Source organism: Pan troglodytes, chromosome 17, assembly GCF_028858775.2.
Source record: "Pan troglodytes isolate AG18354 chromosome 17, NHGRI_mPanTro3-v2.0_pri, whole genome shotgun sequence".
NCBI classification, from domain to species: Eukaryota; Metazoa; Chordata; class Mammalia; order Primates; family Hominidae; genus Pan; species Pan troglodytes.
Genome location: NC_072415.2, coordinates 84,325,576 through 84,348,201, shown reverse-complemented (window position 1 = coordinate 84,348,201; position 22,626 = coordinate 84,325,576). Strand labels below are relative to the sequence as shown.

At 47.3% G+C, this 22,626-nt stretch overlaps 1 protein-coding gene across 2 annotated transcripts in view; it reads left to right on the top strand.

Annotated features, from left to right (window-relative positions):
* The first annotated feature begins 5,178 nt into the window (after positions 1 to 5,178).
* Positions 5,179 to 22,626, top strand: part of CYB5A (cytochrome b5 type A) — a 38,914-nt gene continuing 21,466 nt past the window's right edge. Inside the window, exon 1 of one of the 2 annotated variants that reach the window (XM_001135885.7) lies at positions 5,179 to 5,628. In XM_001135885.7, coding sequence (XP_001135885.2) covers positions 5,500 to 5,628 — 129 coding nt within the window. In that variant the 5' untranslated portion in view covers positions 5,179 to 5,499. The remainder of the gene's footprint in view (positions 5,629 to 22,626) is intronic. The other variant, XM_009434179.5, reaches the window with a different exon arrangement.

Genomic DNA, 22,626 nt, shown 5'->3' with positions numbered 1-22,626 from the left:
GTTTGAGGGGTCAGATTCTTAACAAGAACTGATCGTCCAGCTAGGGTGTCTTTATAAGGCTGGGAATCTGGAATAGGCAAGAGAAGATTAGCAGCCTGGCAAATTTCCTGTCTAGCCTGCTGGAGGACTGGAAGATAGTCACCTAGAGGGCTGGTGTCTGGGATGAGGTTAGGGCCGAGCAAGAAAGGGCATCCATATAAAAGTTCAAATGGGCTGTACTCTGTAGCATCTCGAGGACAGGCTCTAATTCTGAGAAGGGCAAGAGGTAAAAGTACTATCTGGTCCTTTTTAAGTTGGAGGCTGAGCTTAGTGAGGTGTGTCTTTAAAAGACCATTAGTCCGTTCTACCTTTCCTGAAGATTGAGGACGATAAGGGGTATGAAGTTTCCACTGAATACCAAGAGCCTGAGAAACTGCTTGGGTGATTTGACTAATAAAGGCCTGTCCGCTATTGGACTGCACAGAAGTGGGAAGTCCAAACCAAGGAATTATGTCTGACAGAAGGGAAGAAATGACCACGGTGGCCTTCTCAGACCCTGTGGGAAAGGCCTCTACCTATCTGGTGAAAGTGTCTTCCCAGACCAAGAGGTATGTTAGTTTCCTGACTCGGGGCATATGAGTAAAGTCAATTTGCCAGTCCTGGGCAGGGGCAAATCCCCGAGCTTGATGTAGGGAAGGGAGGGGGCCTGAACAATCCCTGAGGAGTAGAATAGCAGATGGAACACAGACAAGCGATTTCCTTGAGAATAGATTTCCACGATGGAAGGGAAATGAGAGGTTCTAAGAGGCGGGTTAGCAGCTTGTAACATACATGGAAGAGGTTATGAAGTGACGACAGAATAGAATGGGCCTGTGAGGCTGAAAGGAGATATCTTCCTTGGTCTAAGAACCATTTACCTTGAGTGGGGAGGGACTGATAGGTAGAAACTTCAGTGGGAGAGTAAGTAGGAGTGACTGATGAGAAGGAGAAAAACTGGCCGTGAGGGACAGAAGTAGGAATGCTAGCTGCTTCTTTAGCTACCTTATCAGCATAAGCATTGCCCTGAGCAACGCGATCTGATGCCTTTTGATGGCCCTTGCAGTGAATGACTCCAGCTTCCTTTGGAAGTAAAGTGGCCTCGAGAAGAGTTTTTATTAAAGAGGCATTAATGATGGAGGACCCTTGTGTAGTGAGGAAACCTCTTTCAGCCCATATAACAGCATGGTGGTGCGGGATATGGAAGGCATATTTAGAGTCAGTATAAATATTGACATGCAGTCCCTCTGCAAGAGTGAGGGCCCGGGTTAAGACAATGAGTTTGGCTTGCTGAGAGATAGTGGAGGGGGGCAGAGTGGTAGCCTCAGTGATAGATGTGGAAGACACTATAGCATAGCCTGCCTTTGCCAGTGATTGGCAATTGGGCCTGGAAGAACTATCATCAATAAACCAAGTGTGGTCTGGGTGGGGAACAGGAAAGAGGTAATATGGGGAAATGGGGAGAATGAATGGTTTCGTTAGGATGGCAAAACCAGGTATCTAAAGGCAAAAGTACCTAACCATGCCTAGGAAGGAAAGGAGGTGTTTTGTAGAAGGGGTTGGGGTTTGGGAGATTAGCTGGACATGATTAGCAGGGAGAGCACATGTATTTTTATGAAGAATTATGCCGAGATAGGTAACGGATGAGGAAGAAATTTGGGCTTGACTGAAGTAATGGGGGCTGTCCCTGAAGCCTTGCGCCAGTACAGCCCAGGTAAGTTGCTGAGGCTGATGGGTGTCAGGGTCAGTCTAAGTGAAAGCGAAGAGAGGCTGGGATGAAAGGTGCAAAGGAATAGTAAAGAAAGCATGTTTGAGATCCAGAACAGAATAATGGGTTATGGAGGGGTAAAATGGGGGAATTGTAAGGAGAGTTTATAGGCTTTATAAGGCCATGCTGTAACAAGTGAGTGATAACAGGCTTTAATTCTTTTAAAGCGTGCTGTGGAATGGGATATTGGTGTTGAGCAGGGTAAGGGTGATTAGGTTTTAATGGGATGGTAAGGGGTGCATGATCAGTTGCCAAGGAGGGAGTAGAGGTGTCTCATACTTGTGGATTAAGGCGAGGAGATACAAGGAGAAGATGTGAAGGAGGCTTTGAACTGGGAAAAAGGGTGACAATGAGGTGTGGCTGTAGCCTAGGAATAGTCAGGGAAGCAGATAATTCAGTTAAAATGCCTCGACCTAATAAGGGAACTGGGCAGGCGGGAATAACTAAAAAGGAGCGCATAAAAGAATACTGTCCCAGTTGGCACCAGAATTGGGGAGTTTTAAGAGGTTTAGAAGCCTGGCCATCAATACCCACAACTGTTATGGAGGCAAGGGAAAGAGACCCTTGAAAAGAAGGTAATGTGCAGTGGGTAGCCTCTGTATTAAGAAGGGGATGGACTCATCCTCCACTGTAAGAGTTACCTAAAGCATCTATCATGGTCCAGGAGGCTTCCAAGGCGATCGGGCAGTGTCAGTCTTCAGCCACTAAGCCGAGAAGATCTGGGAAGGAGTCAGTCAGTGAGCCTTGCGCCAGAGTTCCAGGGTCTCTAGGAATGGCTGCCAGGTGAGTTGGACAGTCCAATTTCCAGTGGGGTCCTGCACAGATGGGACATTGCTTAGGAGGAATCCCGGGCTGCAGGCACTCCTTGGCCCAGTGGCCAGATTTTCAGTACTTGAAGCAAGATCCTGGGGGAGGAGGTCTTGGAAGAACGCCTGGCCACTGCGGTTTAGGCGTTTTGAAATTCTTGTGTGCTGGAGATGTGGCTGAAGTTTCTCTCACAGCAGGGGCAAGTAATTGCCACTCTTCTCTATTATTGTACACCTTGAAGGCAAGGTTAAGTCCTGTTGTGGGGTTTGAGGGCTGGAATCCAATTTTTGGAGCTTTTTCTAATGTCAGGAGTGGGTTGGCTAATAAAATGCATACTGAGAATAAGACGGCCTTCTGGCCCCTCTGGGTCTAGGGCGGTAAGGCGTTTAAGGGTTGTTGCCAAACGGGCCATGAACTGGGCTGGGGTTTTATATTTGATGAAAAAGAGCCTGTTTTGGGAGAGGTCGGATAAAGAAAACAGGAGCAACAACCTTGACTATGCCTTTAGCTCCAGCCACCTCTTTAAGAGGAAATTGTTGGGCAGGTGGGGTAGGGCTAGTCAAGGAACGAAACCATAAGCCGGACTAGGTGTGAGGAGGGGAAGTGATAGAAGGATTATAGGGTGGGGGAACAGAGGCTGCGGAAGAATTGGGACCTGGCTCAGCCCGGCGAGCAGGGGAGAGGTCAGATGGCTCCACAGAAAAGGAGGACTCAAAGTACTCAGAGCTTGGGGTGGAGACCGAAGGAACACACAGGAGAGAAAGAAGAAAGATTTGGGATGAGTCGCATTGGGAGCAGAGACTAGGGCGGGACTGATGTGTAGAAGAATGCCTGGATGTCAGGAACCTCAGACCATTTGCCCATTTTACGACAAGAATTATCTAGATCTTGTAGGGTGGAGAAATTGAAAGTGCCATTTTCTGGCTATTTGGAACCACTGTCAAGTTTGTATTGGGGTCAGGCGGTATTGCAGAAGAAAATAAGGTGTTTAGGTTTTAGGTCAGGCGAGAGTTGAAGAGGTTTTAAGTTCTTGAGAACACAGGCTAAGGGAGAAGAAGGAGGAATGGAGTGTGGAAGGTTGCCCATAGTGAAGGAGGCAAGCCCAGAGAAAAGAGAGGGCAGAGACACAGGGGGGGTCGGTACTTGCCACCAAGGTGAAGGATCAAGGCAGGTGTCCCTGTGGTGATCAGACACCTCTGAAATGTGGGTGAATAATCAGGCAGGCATCCCTGCAGTGATTAAACACCAAGGGAAGACTGTCTTCTCGAGTCCGTGACCAGTGCCGGAGTTTTGGGTTCACGGATAAAACACATCTCCTCTGTCTCTACCAGAAAAGGAAAGGAACTGAAATTAAGGGAAGGGATAGATTGAAGGGTGGTGCCAAAATTGAAAGGAGAAAGAGGTTGAGAGATAGTGAGAGCGGTTGGAGAAGAGAGTAAAAAGAAGCTGCTTACCCAATTTAAAATTGGTGAGACGTTCCTGGAGCTGGTTGGTCTGAGGACCCGAGGCTGTAGGTGGATCTTTCTCACAGAGCAAAGAGCAGGAGGACAGGTGATTGTCTTATCAGTTAAGGCAGGAACCGGCCATTTTCACTTCTTTTGTGATTCTTCAGTTGCTTCAGCATTTTCACTTCTTTTGTGATTCTTTAGTTGCTTCAGGCCATCTGGATGTATATGTGCAGGCTTGGGCTCAGAGGCCTGACATGCATGTGTTTTGTGTTTTTCTGGATAGGCATGCATTCCTATGGAGGAGGTAAGCAGGGGGAAGGGAGCTGACATTCATCAGACACCTAGTATGTGTAGGAACCTTCTGCGTCCCTGGAAGGATGGATGACCCCACATGTGAAACCTCTCGTGTGGTTCTTTTTGGAATTAACTACCATTGCTGAAAAGGGCCTACATAAAATATCAAATTTTAACATGCTGGAATTTTTTTTTTTTCTCCTTCAAACATTTGTAGCTCTTTATATGTGGTATTTCCTCTGTGTCAGAAGGGAAAGAGGGTGCCCTTTGGGGAAGTTCTCTTCCAGACTCCTAGAAGAGAATCTGATTTACCTTAAATGCACAAACAAGGCCTTGCCATGTCACTGGCCAACCGCAGACAAACTACTTCAGTCACAGAAATAATTTGGACACTTTTGCTTTTTAAGGAAAAGATGATTTCCCTGGATTTTTTTCCTGCGAGGACGAGGCATTCCAAAACCCCAGCGGGGTCAGGCACAGTTCGCCAACTTTATGTTTTGGGGGCAGCGCATTTGCTTCCCAAAGTGAGTTGCGAAACCGTTTTCTAGCGCGCACGGGGCTTTCATCTCTTCCGCGCATGAGAACGGCTTTCCGAGATGCCCCCTTTACGGACTTGGCCATCGCTACTTTTGTTACAAATTAACGTCTGGGACTCGGACTGCTGCCAATAGGAAACTCCCGCGATTCGCTGCCTAGCTCGCCGCCCTCACAAGACTGGACTCTGCACAGGCCATCCATGACCGCTGGTGCACCTCGCTCTCTTGCACGCTTAACCCGCGGGGACGCCCCCGACCTCCCACCTCAGCCCTCGCCACAGTTAGTCCCGCCCTTCCGCGCAGACTCCGTGGAGTCCTGTCACGCTCTCCGCGCGCTGCGGCAGCCGGGAGATTGTGAAGGGCACCTCCGGCAGCCAATTAACACCCGCACACTGGGCGGGACCACGCTTGGGCAGGCGGAGGGGGTCGACCGAAGGCGGGGACTTTTGAGTGACAAGGATGATGGCCAACCGTCGGAGGTCCTTCTACTGCGCCCCGCCCCTGAGCCGGCCGCCCAGCCCCCAGTGGGGTTCCCGGCGCGGGGAATGTCCCGGGTGGAGCTGGCTGAGTCGCGCGCTCTGCTCCACCCGACGGGGCTGTGTGTGCTGGGCCTGGCTCGCGGCGAACCGAGATGGCAGAGCAGTCGGACGAGGCCGTGAAGTACTACACCCTAGAGGAGATTCAGAAGCACAACCACAGCAAGAGCACCTGGCTGATCCTGCACCACAAGGTGTACGATTTGACCAAATTTCTGGAAGAGGTGAGTTGGGGATGAGCGGCTTGGGGCGCAGGGAGCGTGGGCCGGGTTTGGGGGTTCACTGGCATGACCTGTCTTTCGCGGCCCCGAGTCCGCATACCTACGCCTAGGCGCGCCCCCCGAGTTCGCTCACCTGCGCGTGTACGCCTGGGCGCGCTTCCGAGTCCGCACACCTGCGCGTGCACGCCTGGGCGCCCCCCACCGCCCCAAGTCCGCACACCTGCGCGCGCACACCTGGGAGCGCTCCCCGAGTCCGCACACCTGCTAGTGTACACCTGGGCGCTCTCCTCGAGTCCGCACACCTGCGCGTGCACACCTGGGAGCGCTGCCTGAGTCCGCACACCTGCGCGTGTACACCTGGGAGCGCTCCCGAATCCGTACACCTGCGCGTGCACACCTGGGAGCGCCCGGCGCGGCGGCATCCTCGCTAGGTGGTGCTGGAGCAGCCTTCCGGGGATAGCGGGCAGCCATGCGGGGGATTTAAATGATGCCTTTCTCCCTTGAGTTTGAATAGAAGGGTGTCCTTCCAGGACCGGCGGCATTCCCGCAGTGGCCGGCTGGAGACCACCCACCCCGAGAGCTGCGGATCCCGCCGGAGGGGACCCCAATTGCTGAGGTCGGGTGTGGTCCGGGCCTGCGCTTCCCGCGGCAGCCACTGGCAGACCTTGCGGTCCACACCCACTCGCGTTCGCGTTCACCTGGAAGAGGCTCGGTGTTAATTAACCTTTTCCAGTCACGCCTTGGCAGCCAGGTGCCGTGCTTGACTCCTGAGACCGCGGTGTGTGGCTGGAGCAAGAACACAGAGGCCAGGCAGAGCAGCGGACGTTCTGCTGTGGGACTCGCCCCTAACAGCTTTGGAAGATGTAATAGGAAACGTTGGTTAACTTGAAGACATTCCTTTGATAAGATTCTTTGCATTCGATTATAATTTTTGCCACACACGCTAAGGGGCGCTTTTGGTGATTGTCTTAGATCCTCTGGAAGTGTTTTACTACTTTTGGGGAGTCTCAATCATAAATCTTAACGCATGCTCACGCCCCTCTCCCAATAATGAGAAGGTTTAGTGATGGGAATTTTTTACATAGTCGGGGAGCAGGGGACAAAAATAGATGCCTGGTCTGAGCTGGATCACAGTTTACATCAGAGGACTTTGTTTTTGCAGAAAATGTTAAAATCAAAAGGCCTGTTTTAAAAAATGAGGCTGGGCCAAGCACGGTGGCTCACACATGTAATCCCAGCACTTTGGGAGGCTGAGGCGGGTGGATCACTTGAGTCTAGGAGTTCGAGACCAGCTTGACCAACATGGCGAAACCCCATCTCTAACCAAAATACCAAAATTAGCCAGGCCTGGCGGGGCACACCTGTAGTCCCAGCTACTCGGGAGGCTGAGACAGGAGAATCCCTTAAACCTGGGAGGCAGAGGTTGCAGTGAGCCGAAATCGCACCACTTTACTCCAGCCTGGGGGACAGAGTGAGACTCTGTCTCTAAATAAATAAATAAAATTAAATAATAAGGCTGGAGTTGATGTTTATTGGTAAGGTATTTCACTCTGGAGCAGTGCCCGAAGATAAAGTCATGTTACCATTTAGTAAGGAGGGGGTTTCTGTTAGGAAATCAGAGCTGACCTGCCCTCTCCCTCCTGCCCAGCTGCAGATCTTGTCATATAACATCAATTCTCATTAACTCTAAATGTGTAATTTTAAGATACAGTGTGTGCTTTGTCTATTTGTGCTTATAGAAAAAGTAGCATAAGAGAATATTAGGATATTTTATATTATGAAGCATTTTCTTCTTTTCTTTTGTTTTCTCCTAAAGCGAGTTTTTTCAACCCTGGCACTGTTGACATTTTGGGCCAGCCGATCTTTGTTGTGGCGTCTGTCCTGGGCATTGTAGGCTATTGAGCCACCTCCCTGAGTTCTACCCACTAGATGACCAGTACCACTACCTCCCCTATTTTTATTTATTTATTTTTTTTTGAGACAGAGTTTTGCTCTTGTGGCCCAGGCTGGAGTGCAATGGTGTGATCTCGACTCACTGCAACCTCTGCCTCCTGGGTTCAACCAATTCTCCTGCCTCAGCCTCCCAAGTAGCTGGGATTACAGGCGCACACCATCACGCCCAGCTAATTTTTGTATTTTTAATAGAGACAGGGTTTCATCATGTTGGCCAAGTTGGTCTCGGACTGCTGACCTCAGGTGATCCACCCACCTTAGCCTCCCAAAGTGCTGGGATTACAGGCGTGAGCCACTGCTCCCAGCCCTACCTCCCCTATTTATAGCAACCCAAAATGTCTCCAGATATTGCCAGAGGTCCCCTAGGGCACATAATCTCTCCAACTTGAGAATTACTAAGGTTACTGTGCATGACTTTAGGGGTAGATTTTCAGAGACGATAATAAGGAAGTGAAGATTATTGTTAAAATTTACTCAAAACTATTTACTCTCACATTTCATTCCTGTGAGTCAGGAAAGGAGGGATTGTGCAAAAATTTTCCGAGAAAAACTGAGAGATGAGAGCAAGCTCTTGAGTGGGTAAATTAGCTGAAAACAAATTTCTTTATTTTTTCTCACTCAAAGTTTTTGTGGAGAATGCATCTCAAATAAAATGAACAAGAGGGTGGCTGACCCCAGGAACGGCTAGGAGGATGGTGTGAGTGAGGAGGCTGGGGTCTGGGAGAAACACAAGGAGTTTGGTTTTGGTCCTGTCGACTTTAAGAGGTTGGAGGGATCTTCAGGCATTGCGAGAACTGCATGCGTTTCTGCCTCCACTGTCTGCCAACATGTGGTTCTGGGAACAAGCAAGGCCATTTAGCCTTTCACTGGATTGTGTCTGACCTCTGGGCACCTCCCGATTCGACCTCTTATGGACGTGTTTTTCCATTTGCCGTCTTTATTATTTGCTTTGACTTTCTGTGACCATCTCTTGCTTATTGCATGTCCTGGTCATTGGCTTCCCAGCCCCCGGCAAAGCCTCTGGGAGCCTCTCTCTGGGTTCTATCTGAGATTCTAGCCAGGATTCCTTGCAGGTGACTTCCTGTGCTCCTGGGGTTATATCTCCAATAAGCTCACTCGCTCAGAGCTCTTCAGCACACTGCCCTGCCAGGTAGTTTTTTATGAGGCTAGTCTGTTTGTCTGAAACCTACTTTTAAAACAGAAATGAGTGCAGAATGTCTCTGTCTCTCTTCCCCGCTTGCCCGGTCCTCTTTCCTGTCTTCTATTGTTTGTTGAAAGGCTCCAGAATGTCATGAAGCCTTTGTGTGTTAACTAAAAAATATTTTATCTCACCTGATTTACCTAAATAGGAAAGATTTCTCTTCCCCTTCTAACTCTCAAATGAACTTTCAGTCATTATGGGCTAGACCTTTGTTTACTGTGAGATCCCCCATCCGCACGGACAGGATTTCTCATGGCTGAGTATTTCCCCTTCTTTCAGAATGTCCTAGATTTATGTGCATGTCCGTGTTCATGTTGAGAAGGTGTGTGCTGAGATGGTGGAGGGATCCTGCTTTGCTGGCAGGTACAAGCCAAGAACACAGGTTGAAGCTCACAGGTGCAGCGTGTGCTCCGACCTCCTGAAATAATGGCCACTAAAGCTGTTTTTGTCGTTTAGGCGGAGGGGTAGAAACCTAAGAGGGAAGACTGGCTTATTATTAATGGCAGTCTACATAGCAGCAGGTGCTTAGTTACTGTCTGATACTTAAAAGATTTTGAGCTTTATTGCCTACATATTTTGAACTAGATTTTTTTTTCAATCCTGAGTTCTAGTTTTTGAGTTTATATTTGTGAAATTGAGTCTGCTTGATCATAGAACTTTAAGGGACAGTTCTTTGAAATGAAAACTTAGGCATTTAGGGCCAGGGGGAGAAATGTTTGCATTTCCCTTTCTGTGATTTGGGCAGCAGCATCTATTCAGTTTTTAAAAGAGCTATGGAGGGGAGAGAGAAAACTATCCTGTAATTAACAACTGTTCCATTAGCTGTTGCTTTTGGTTCAAGTCAGTGGGTGTTTGATTTGTGAAATAGATATTGTCCTGGAAAATTTTATAAAGCAGAATGTCTTTTTGTGAAGTTGTCTCCTCTCCCTTTACATCATAAAAATGGAAACTTGTTTCTGTAGAACATTTTCTAGTGTTCCTGGGATTCTGATAATCTTGGACCTGAGCCTTAAATGTTCTTTACAGCATTCTGCCTCATAGAAGCTATTGGCTCCTGACTCACTTTGATTTTTGGAGTCTTAAGAGTGTCCTTTCTAGCAGGTTTTGTTGTAGGGACTTGCTCTTTGTTATTTTCCGTTGAACATGGCTGCCTATGTTGCGTAGACCAGTGGTTCCAAGGCTTGGGAATCGAGGAAGAGAGTATGGGTGTTGAAATTCATTGCCCTTAATTTTGAAAATCATAGAACACGTATCTTTACCCTTGTTAAAGCTACCATATTTAGGGCTAAAATACTAAATGCCTTTGCTTTTTGCAAGAAAATTTGATAGTATTCTGAATCTCACGCTACTAAAAGGCTGCAGTTGACAAATATGCCTTTGATGCATGTAAAATGGGAACATTATTATTATTTAATATATACCGTTAGGTAAATAAAACTTAGAAATTACAGAGTCTGTAGAAGGGAAATATAAAGTTATTGTTGGTAGTGTTGGTGGCTTAGGCATCTTGGGTAAAGTGGTAGCAAAACCACATTTTAGAAGGCCACCTGGGGAATGTGAACCCGTGAGGCTTTTGTATATTTCTACATATATCTCTATATTTTTTGGTAACCTGTTGCTACTTTTGAAAAGAGGTTCCAAGAGGCAACTTTGTTTTGAAACAGTAAAGAAAACAGTAAAGAAACAGCAAAATAACTTTTGCTTTTTGATTATCTTAAAGGTTGATGAAAATTGTAAATAAGGAAGGGAAAACACATGCAAGCCGGCTTTGGTCAATCAAGGAATAAATAACATGCACAATTTTACTGAATGTGAATGTCTGGTATTCTGAAAAGTCCTCCTGGTGAAGATGGCTGATAAGTGCCTTTGTAGTTGAGTGGAGTCTGAACAACCCTGTCCCGCTGGGCATTCATGGGAAAGCATTGGGCTGGGGTTAGGAAAACTAGACCTGGTCTTAGACGTATCATGGAGGTGACCTTGGGCAAGTCAGATATTTCTTTCAGTCACTTTCCTTGTTCTGAAGTGGAGACTATTCTGTCACTGCCATCTGCATTGGGAGAAATGATATGTGTGAGAACACTGGAAAAAATATGTAAAGAGAAGGCATTTAAGTGACTATATTTTGATTGAATTAAAATTTTAAAATAAATTGTTTTTATGTGGAAGGTCCATTTAGTAGGAACATATCTCAGGAATTATAGTGTTAACTAGTAAACAAAATGACTCAAAATACAAATATTCACTTGAAATGTAATTGTTCAGGAATGTGTGCTTTGCAAGATTGGAAATCATCCCATTTCGGGAGCTTTTAAACATACAACTTTATTGTGTAAGGGGAAAATAGTACATGATCATGTTAAGGAAGTGGACAGTGTGGAAAACTGCAAAGAAGAAACTCAAAGCTGCCTGGAGCTCTGCTCCCCGAAGGTGGCCAGCTTGAGCAGTTTGCACACTCGCTACTACAACACCTTGCTCGTGGATGTGCTTTACATCCATGGAAATGTGCTCTGCATGCTGCTCTGTAATCTCCCTTTTTCCCCACTAAACTAGGTGTTGAGGGACCAGTCCTGAATTTCAGTAACTCCTGTTCCCAGGTTGCCTCCTTATTGTATAGAGGGATCCTAATATACGGAATCCTCTTTCCTTCCATGTTTTTAGGTTCCCACCTGCAATTACCTCCTTATGGTAGATCTTTGTAAGTGGGATTCTTGGGTGAAAGGATGTACATTTCTACTTTTTTTTTTTTTTGAGATGGGGTCTTGCTCTGTTGCCCAGGCCGTGGTGTGATCTCAGCTCACTGCAGCCTCGACCTCCTGGACTCAACCGATCCTCCCTCTGGAATAGCTGGGACCACAGGCATGAGCCACCATGCCCAGCTAATTTTTGTATTTTTTGTAGAAATGTAGTCTCTTGTTGCCCAGGCTGGTCTCGAACTCCTAGGCTCAAGTGATCTGCCCCCTTTGGCCTCCCAAAGTGCTGGGATTACAGGCATGAGCCACTCTAAATTTTGATGGATGTTACCAGAGCACCCTGGGGTGGCACACCAGTGTGTGCATTTCTCGGTTCTTAGGAGTGGAGGAACTTGGTTGCGCCTCATTCACCTCCCTTCCTGAATTTGGCTGTGTACTTCTGTTAAAAAGGGAAATGTATGGAATAATTTTTTATCCCCTTTAGCTTATAAATTCTCTTAAAAGTACAGCTGTGGCAAGTAATACCTTGTCTATTCTATGAAAGAATTTCATTGTCTGAAGGCTCAAAGCATCAGAAAAGTGACTGGAGGCAGCAGCTGACTACATGGGAAACTGAGTAGCAGGCTCAGAGCCATTTCTGGAGTCTCAAGAGTGTCCTTTCTAGCAGGTTTTGTTGTAGGGACTTGCTCTTTGTTATTTTCCATTGAACATGGCTGCCTACATTGCATAGACCAGTGCTTTCCAAGGCTTGGGGATAGAGGAACAGAGTATGGGTGTTGAAATTCATTGCCCTTAATTCTGAAAAACAGAACATTTTAATCAAGTGTGCTTTCTTTCCTATTACCCTTGGACCTAGTTTTCTTGGGAACATAGTCTTTAGTGTATATAGTAACTGGGTGTCTGTGCCTTTTACTGAGTTCCAACATGGGGACCGGGAGGGTGAGCTGAAGATTGGGTGGGGACAACTCCGTTCTTGCTGTTGAATAGAATCTGGCCTGTGCTGCCTGTTGGCTTAGAGCTGACGGCTCTGTGAACGATGGCAAGAAGTTACTTTCTTACATCCATAGAATTCTGTCTCTAGCAGGCCTATGCCAAAATGATGGCATCTGAACCAGCACTGATGCTGGGGAGGCTCTGGAGGGGGCGAGGGATAAGGGATGTGGACTTAAGGGAAGGGGTGGGGTGATTAACAGCCTCTAGGCTCAGTTAAGGGTCCTCTCTGCCTGGCTGGTGGGCACGGGAGCCTGTCTGAAATGGAATCACTTGAACTCTTCTGTAGTTGAGGGCCTCGGGAGTGTCAGTTTGCAGCTTGTTTCTTTCACTGCCTGCTATTGTTTGTTCTTGGCAGACCTATTCATTAAGCTTTGTGCAGCTGTGTCCAGAATTAGCCAGGTCACAAAATATATCCAGACTTCTTTCCCTCGTCTTCCTCAGAAAGTGTTAAGTAAATGCCATTCATTAATCGTCCCCAAGTAAATGCTATTCTTTAATCCTCCCCTCCCCAACAATCCCTAGTGAGCTAATAAGAAAAGTGATAGCAGTGGACGTCGGCTGAATGTTTATGGACATTCAGTATGTGCTAGGGAGTATGCCAAGTGCTTTTTGCACATAAAACCTTCTTTGCGTTTGTGCTTTTAATCTCTCTCTCTCTCTTTTTTTTTTTTTTTTTTTTTTGAGATGGAGTTTCACTCTTGTTGCCCAGGCTGGAGTGCAATGGTGCAATCTCGGCTCACTGCAACCTTCCACCTCCCAGGTTCAAGCGATTCTCTTGCCTCAGCCTCCCAAGTAGCTGGGATTACAGGCATGCACCACCACGCTGACTAATTTTGTATTTTCAGTAGAGATGAGATTTCACCATGTTGGTCAGGTTGGTCTCAAACCCCTGACCTCAGGTGATCCACTCGCCTCGGCCTCCCAAAGTGCTAAGATTACAGGTGTGAGCCACTGCGCCTGGCCTGTGCTTTTAATCTTCAAAACAACCCTATGGGGTCAGTGGTGATTGTGTCCTCCCTTTGAAAGGTAAGACGGTATGTCTTAGGGAGATTTTGCAGCTTGCTCAGCGAGTCCCACAGACGATAAGGAGCAAAGCCAGGGCTTCAGTCCAGGCTGCGGGCGCTGCGACCGAGTGTCTTCAGTGCTGAGTCTGTTGCTGAGGCTTGAGACCCAAGGAGTATTGAAGAGAACCTAGTGTAGCTTTAAAAGCAAAAGTGCATCCCACTGATACAGAGTTGCTGTCATTTGCTGGAGACCTTGATCACTGGAGAGTTCTCTGGAGGAAACAGGGAGAAGGCAAAGGGAATTTGTGATGCAAATATCTGAACAAAGCCAAAACCCTTGGAAAGTTACTGGACAAAAATATGCCTTTCTTTCCATCTGTTGTCAGTTTACTACGTTGCCTTCTAGGAGGTGAAGGAAACAGCCATTCCTGTTTCTTGTAGAGGAATTTTTAAATAGAGGGAGTCGGGGTGGAGTCTTTACGGCCTCAGTTTGTTTGTGACCCAGATGCTGCTCTCACCTGGCAGGGGCTGAATCATCGGTGTGGTTTTGGTTCGGAAAGAGATCGTTTACACGTGTAGTGGGTATGTGTGAGGAGGCATGTGTTGTTTGGTGAAAGGCCTCTTAAATGACTGCCCTGGGAAGGATTGTTTAAATGGAAATCCGAGGAGGTTCCTGCTCTGATAAATCCCTCAGTGGGTCCAGCTCATCTCTCGCCCTCCCCTTCTGGGTCCATATCCCCTCTGCATGTGCCACGAGGTTGGTTGCAGGGTGGTTAGAATATCTTTCTCCTCCAAGCTGAGAGCAGATGCCCTGGCGTGGCCTCTCTTGTATCTTTGCCACCTCTCATGGTGGCCACTGGGCAGTCAGTTCTCAGGATTTCATTGGTTCCATCAAATGGGTGGTGGTTTTATGAGTTTTCAGCTTGAGTAATAAATGCTGTTTATGGCATTGAAAAGTGTGATTTCTAGAAGAAGCACACACAAAAAAACTTGATCTTTTGGAAACAGATTGTCATTTTTCTGTTCAGTTCCTTTCAATGGCTTCCTGTTGCATTTAGAATAAAATTGTATCTCTTTGCCCTGGTTTGGAAAGCTCTGAATGATCTGGTCCTTACCTACCTCCCCCACCTCAGCAAATAACACTGTGTCCTCCCTGCTAATGCCCACACCTGATCACATTGACCCTTTCTCTTTGTTTCTCAAACAAGCCAAACTTGTTTTTACCTTAAAACCTTTGCCCTGGTTTCCCCTGTGTCAGCCTTGGCCCTGTTCAGGTCTCAGCATGGTGTCCCATCCCGTTTTGTGCCTCTGCTAGCAGTTAGACCCTCCCGGCTGTGATATGCTGCTTTCTCCACGCGATGAGGGCTCCTGCCTGCCCGCCTGCTATGCACCTGGCCCATGTCCGGTGCCAGGAAGTCACTCTTCCTGGGATGGAAGAGGAGAGCCTGGTGGAGGAACAGATACGAGCCCCTGCTCTGTGACTATCTTATTTTTTTCCCCCTTTTTCCATACACAGCGCATACTAGTGTGATCCCTTCTTACTCTGTGGCCCTTGTCCGGTGCCAGAAAGTAACTTCCCAGGATGGAAGAGGAGAGCCTGGTGGAGAAACAGACACAAGTCCCTGCTCTGTGACTATCTTATTTTACCCCCTTTTTCCACACACGGCACATGCTAGTGTGATCTCTTCTTACTCTGTAGGCCTTGGCCTGGGATTTTGTCCCTGAGGATTGCACAGTTAGAAACTAGTGGGACTCTGTTGTGAAAGTCTGGATTGTGACATAGTCTCAGAGCATGGACCACAAGAATGGCATCGAGGGAGGCTCCCAGGCAGTCAGTAGAAGGGAAGAGGAGAATTAAAGGTGAGGGGAGCACTTTGGTCTGCATTTTCCAGTCTCTTCCTGCCCAGAGCCCGGGCCTCCACCTGTGCCTGAGATCCTGTTCCCCTTCCCACTCACAGACGTTCCCTAAGCCACCCGATATTCCCCAGTGTAAACCAGGCCCCTCCAGGCCGCACCCTGCTGGGTTATTCTCATCAGTGTTCCTGCTGTTTTCTCCTTTCCTGCAAAACACACACACACACACACACACACACCCTCCTCTCCTGCAAAAGCACACATACTCCCTTCTCCCCTGAAACACACACACACACACACACACACACACACACACACACACACACAGCCTCCCTTGACTCTCCTGCCCCCTCCAGGATTTCCTCATTTTTCTGCTCCCCTGAATAGTAGAACCCTCTGAAAGGGTTGTTAAGCCTGGTCTCCAATCCACCTCCTCCATTCCCTTTTAAACCACACCCGTTCACTACAACTTCTCTTGCCAAGGTCTCCCAGGGTGCCTTGTGTCAGCTCTCAGTTCTCCAACACAGTGGCTCAGCAGACTCTGACATAGATGCTCACCCTCCTGGGTTGCCATCCTCTCCTGGTTCCCTCCTCCCTCCACCTCCTGTCTCCTTTTCCCACTTCTCTTCTGTCTGACCTCCTTATTGGAGGGCCCCCCTGGGGCCTGGGCTTTTCCGCTTTGGCAGGCTCACACAGTAGCATGGCTTTAATGTGCTAATGAATCCTGGATTGTCACATCCTGGCCAGAAAGACCTCTGTCCTGAACTGGCTCTTGTATCCCTGAGGCTACATCACAGTTAGATGTCCAGTAGGCTTCTCACCCTAACGTGGGAAACACACCTGCTCCCTCCACATGTCCCCATCTCAGCAGATGGCAGTTCCATTCTCCCAGCTGCTCAGGCCAAAAGCCTGGGGGTCGTACTCCTCTCTTCTCTTGCTCTCATACCCACATCCAGTCCACCAGGACATTCTGTGGGCCTAACTTTCATAATGTCAGAATCTCACCAATTTTTTACCATGTCTACTGCTGTTCCCCTGGTTGGAGCCTCCATCTTCTCTCGCGTGGTCCCCTCCTGCCCCCGACAGCATATTCTCACCATAATAGAGTGACATTTTAAAGTCAGATGGGGTCAGTCCGTATACTCTGTTTAAACCCTTCAAGGGCTGATTACACTGCCCCATTTTAAGACTTAGGATATGGCTGCAGTTGTCAGGAAAGTGTAGTTCTGGCAGAGGGACACATATATATGTCCATGTAGCAGAATAGAGAGGCCAGAGATAGACTTGCACAAAGATTTCCACCTCAGAGATGGAAAAGCAAGTCGATAGAGGAAGGATAGCCTTTTCAGCACATAATTCTGGAACAACTGGACATCAATAACCAAAAATATAAACCTTGACTTAAACCTCACACCTTATGCCAGTTAACTCAGAATGGATCATAGATCTAAATATAAAATGTAAAACTTTTTTTTTTTTTTTGAGACAAGGTCTTACCCTGTCACTCAGGCTGGAGTGCAATGGCATGATCACGGTTCACTGCAGCCTCCACCACCTGGACTCAGGTGATTCTCCAACCTCAGCCTCCCAAGTAGCAAGGACTACAGGTGTGCACCACCATGCCTGGCTAATTTCCCTTTTTTTTTTTTTTTGTAGAGACAGGGTTTTGCCATGTTGCCCAGCTGCCAGCTGGTCTCAAACTTCTGAGGCTCAAGTGGTCTACCTGCCTTGGCCTCCCAAAGTGCCGGGATTACAGGCATGAGCCACTGCACCTGGCCGACGTGTAAAACTTTTTAAGGTGACTTAGGATTAGGCAAAGAATTCTTAGATGTAGTAGAAATGTGATCCATTTTCAATTCTTTGCACTGGAAGGTTATTCCCCCCAAATAACATATGGTTCCCTGCCTCACCTCCTTTGAGTACTCACTCACTATCGCCTCAACACTATCACCTGACCACCGTATTTAAGCCTGGATATTACCCCAGCCCCCTGCACTGCTGAGCCCAGTTATGCTGCTGAGTTTTTCCCTGTAGCATGTATTACCTTGTAACATACGGTATAATGTACTCATTTATTAGTTTTTGCTTCTCTGTGTCCTTCCACTAGAAATGTATGCTCTGTGAATGCAGGACTTTTTCTCTTTTATTCACTGATAAATCCAGTTTTTAGAACAATGCTGGCACATAGAAAGGACTGAATAGTTATTTATTGATTGAATAAGAATTAAAAGTTTATAAATATAAAATACTAGAAAGCTGATGTGGAATGGCTGCCGGGTGACATTGAATAATTTTCTGATACCTTATTTTATTTCTCCTTTGTCTCACCTGCATATTTCAACCCAGTTTATTATGATTAAACATGAAAGAGAGGCCTAGTTATTTGGCATTGAGAGAAAAAAAACAAAAGAGAGAGATGGGCACATGCCACTGTCAATCCTGCCTTCTTTCCACCTCTGGGCTGAGCGTAGGCTATTCTATTATCTCTTCTTTTGTTTTTTATTTATTATTTATTTATTTTTGAGACGGAGTCTCACTCTGTCGCCCAGGCTGGAGTGCAGTGGCACGATCTCAACTCACTGCAACCTCTGCCTCCCGGGTTCAAGCAGTTCTCCCTGCCTCAGCTTCCTGAGTAGCGGGATTACAGGTGACTGACACCATGCCCGGCTAATTTTTGTATTTTTTAGTGGAGACAGAGTTTTGCCTTGTTTGCCAGGCTGATCTGAAACTCCTGACCTCAGGTGATCCGCCTGCCTTGGCCTCCCAGACTGCTGGGGTTATAGGCGTGAGCCACCGCGCCCGGCCTTGTCTCATCTTTTGGCCATTCCAGCTTAAGATAGATCGTAGTTAGAGTAACAGCCTCTCTTAGGTCATCACTCATCTACCACTGGGCCCCCAGTTTTGGTGGCTTGCATATTCCTCTGAGGACATCGGGTTGCATTAGGTTACAAAGCAGGAGGTAAGCTGTGGCAGCTCTGGGCCTGGCAGGACTGGTGCCACAGTGCCCTCCTGCTCTTGTCCCTCAGAAGCAGGCCTGTCCCTGGTCCTTCCCTGTACCCCAAGGTCATCATGTCAGAATTGGTGGCTTATGTACTCTTCAGAGATTAGAGGAAGAATTAGCACACCTGCTTTATTTTATCCAAGGAGACAAGTGTAGTAATGGTAGAAGTTGATATACTGGTCAGGGCATAGTGACCAAAATTTGGTTCCCAGTAGGTTTTAAACCAAACATTTACTAATTCAGTTCTGAAAGTAATTAAGAAGAATTTTGTTTCTCTTTTTCAAGAAGAGGAAATTCTAACAGCATTCTGCAGGATGATTGCCAGCTCACAGGCTGTGCATAAGACCTGTCTGCCCTTGGCCTAACTAACCTTTAAGAACCATATCATGTAGAAATGTCTATTATTTTTATCATAGGATGTTTCTGTGAACGTGTGCCATTTGGTTCTGTGGTTCAGGAGAATCCAGCCAGTTGATTAAATCCAGAGATAACTTTTGAAGATGAAGGAGAGGTGGTGAGAAGGGGGTCCCTTGGGTTTGGTGCTGGAATTGGCCTTCAGCAATTTACAAAGGCCAGGAACTGTGCCAGGGACTATACATAGTCTCTGTGGCAATATAAAATGGGGATGGGGAAGACGGAAAAGTGAACTGATCTTTCTCGAACATCTCTTACTTGCCACGGAGTCTACTAATTAATTATATGACTTAATCCCGCAGATGGGTAGCTGCCAGATAGACTGTGCCTGAGGGACACGGGAATCATCTGGACTTAGACCCCTGTTAGCAGATCTCAGCGAAGTGGCTCTCCTCTCAGTACACACAGTGGTCAGGAGACCTGGCGTGGAGTCAGGCGGCCTGCGTTCATTCCCCAGGGCCTCCCCTAACTGGCTCCGTCACCTCTGTCTGTAAAGTGGGGATAGTAATGGTAATGCCTGCCTCTTGGGCTTATGAGCTTTAGAAGGGTCCACACAAGTGCTCAGAACACTTCCCTATACACAGTGAGAATTTATTAGATGTTACCCACTGATATTCATCGTTATTTGTCCCTAGACTTTTTCCCTGGCTGCTAGAGTGGAAAGGAGAGAAATCGAAGGCATTTGTTCAGGCTATGAAATGCAGAGATCTTCGGCAGAAACTCCAGGTGCTCTCTTCCAGTCTGGGCTTTCTGGGTTAATTTCTCACTGGAGACCCAAGCCCTCACCTGAGCCATATAAAGTTACCCCTGTATCCTCCATGACACCGTTGTGTTCTGCCTCAGGGCCTCTATGTGTCTGTGTCCCGGGCTTGGGATGCCTCCCCTTGCTCACCTGGTGAGCTCCTGCTGAAATCTTCACACAGAGTCTGAGCGTTGCCTCCTGAGTGACCCCTCCTGGGCCTTTTCTCTGCCTCACACTCCTGGGAGAGTTAATCCCTCCATCTTTTGTGCCATGACTCCTGCACCTGATGCTCGCCACATTTAGCTATCTGTTTACATGTCAGTTTCCTTACTAGACTCTAACTTCTTGAGGGTGGGGCCATGACTTTGCCATTTTGGTAGCAACAGAGCATGGCTTGGCATTCATCAGATGTTTGAATGAGTTTGTGGGTCCCATAGGCAAGCTGGGTGACTGCCAGAGGGGCCTCTTTAGTTTCATGCCATGACCTTCTAGGTGAAATGGGAAGTAATTCCATCAAGGCTTATGGGGATACAGTGAGAGGGTGGATATGAAGCACCGAGTTGGTGCCCCATGCAGATGCTGGCCCCTCCACAGAGTCCACAATGGAGCAGAACAGAAGTCTGATGAACTCAAACCAACTTTGAGGCCATCACCCTTTCCCGTCTTAGAAAAACAGCATCCAGAAATGATAGGAAATGCTTGGTCAGGGCATCTTGTTATCTTATTCTAAATCTTGCATCAATTGTTCATTCTCCAAACTCATGAATTGTTTTCATTTTGGGCTTAACTATTGCAGATAAGCTCTTTAAATAAGGTTGTTTTTGCCTACTTGTTGTTTATGGACAATCTCTGTACTCCACCTTTTTTGGTATGTTAAGCATTTGGAATGAAAGATCCTGTTTAAAACTCCAGAATGGATGGACTTCAGTCACTTAGCATTGCATTTAGGTGAAAAGGGTTTTTTGTTATGGTTGTCTTTCTCGAACTTCTCTTACTTGCCAAGGAGTCTACTAATTAATTATATGACTTAATCCTGCAGATGGGTAGCTGCCAGATAGACTGTGCCTGAGGGACACGGGAATCATCTGGACTTAGACCCCTGTTAAAGTGGCTCTCCTCTTAGTACATACAGTGGTTAGGAGACCTGGTGTGGAGTCAGGCGGCCTGCGTTCATTCCCCTGGGTTCGGTTCATTTTTGCTTGGTTATGCAAACCCTCCGAAGGCATGACTTTGACCTGCTGCAGATTGTCATATTGTAGTGTCGTTTTGCATACGCTTTTGACTGTTTAATAGGGACAACCTTGTAGTCAAGTGGAACCCTGACAGAAGGGTGTGTGTGTGTGTATGTGTGTGTGTGTGTGTGTGTGTGTGTGTGTGTGCTGAATCTTTTGTACTTCGTAAGACCCAGAAAGGCAGGGCAGATGACAAAATTTCTTGAGGTTTAGAAGTCTGTGAAGTTTTCTCCCAAATTCTCAAAAGGGAAATTTATGAAGAAACTTTATCTTTAAGACATCTTTTTATATTTAAAGATACTTTGTTCAGAAATGTAAAAATGGTCATTTTATTTGCATGTTCAGAAAAAAAGGTGGGGGGAACTGAACTCTCAAAGTCAGAAAGCAGGGTTCCCGTCCCACCTCCCTCGTGAGCTATCAGTGTGGCACTGGGCTTCATTCCTCTGCGTCCCATTTTCTCTGTCTGAAAATTTAGGATGTTGAGTCTCTGAAGGTCCTTTGCACCTCTAAGCCTCTGGGATTTTTCACCTTCACCCCACCGTTTGGAGTCAAGATCTCCAGCTCAGGTGCCTGGTTTTGATGCCGGGCTCACAGAGGAGGTGGAGGATAGTGGGCTGTGCAGGAAGCTGAGGGAGTTAAGTATTAAGGCTGGAGTTTGTGTTGGGTCGAGGGGGAGAAATGGGGTTGGAGAAGCCTCCGGGCTGGGTCAGATCCCGGTGCCGCGCTGGTGTTGGGGTATCTGGTCTGCGCACCGCTGGGTCCTCCCCGGCCACCCTGCTGTGTGGCGATGGCTCCTCCAGCATGTTCTTCAAGCCTCTCCTTTTCAGCTTCTTCATCTTTATTTATCTGCTCTATTATCCACATCCTAACTATTTTAAGGGGCTGAGGTTATTTTTTAATAGCTCCCGCTTTTCCAGACTCTGCTGTGTTCAGGCAACAATTCGGATGCCCCTTCATGTTCCTCTTGTTGCTTGCTGCATGTCAAACCCTGATTGGTAGGAAGCTTCTCGAGGCTCGGGACTGTGTATTCGTGACTTTCAGATGCTTCTGCATGTTTACACAGGTCGCTTTTCTTGACTAAGTGATTGATGTAGTAATTAGGATTAGGCTCAGGAGATCCTCTAATAACTGGCTTAAGCAGGACAGGAGTTTATTTGCCCTAAAGAAGTGATCTTTGCCACCAGAGCTGTGTGATAACTGCATCCCGCTCCCTTCTCGGCCTGTCCTGGGGACAGCCTCATCCTGGTGCTCGGAGGCAGTATCTCAACTCCAGGCAGCAGGATGAAGGAAGACAGGGCACAGAGGATCCACCACTCCAGAAGGAAGACTTCTGGAAGATTCTTCCATTCCATGAGCCAGAGTTTAACCACATGAGATATGTAGCTGCAAGGAGGCTGGGAAGTATCTGTAACATCTTTCTTTGCTGGCCATTGCCAGCTCAGAGTTTTAAGTATTAGGGAGGAAAGGAGAAACAGAGGTTGGAGCAATGAACAATTCCGCCCCCGTCCCCCTCACCTGATTTGTTCAGCGAAGGGTACCTCCTGTGCTGCACAGGTGTTGACGCTCTCTTCGAGAAGTTCCAGAGGCATTTGATTCAGCTGCAGAAATTCTCCACCGTAGGTTTTTGAGGAGGGTGCAAGAAATGGTCAAAACAATATTTGAGGATGAGATCCCAGCAGCAATATATGCAGGGGACAAAAGTGGGGTAAGGATTGGAGTGAGGAAGACCAGCTGGCGGCTGCAGCCAGAGGCCCTCCCTGGTTTCCTTTACAGGAACGGAAGCCTCTGCTGTCAATTGAGCCAGACTATTAACCTTTGACTTTGAGATTTTATAACTTGTTTCTCCAAGGCCACTAAAATGTAGCAAATTTAGGAGTTAAGGGCAACATTAAACAAAAATATTATTCTGTATCAAGC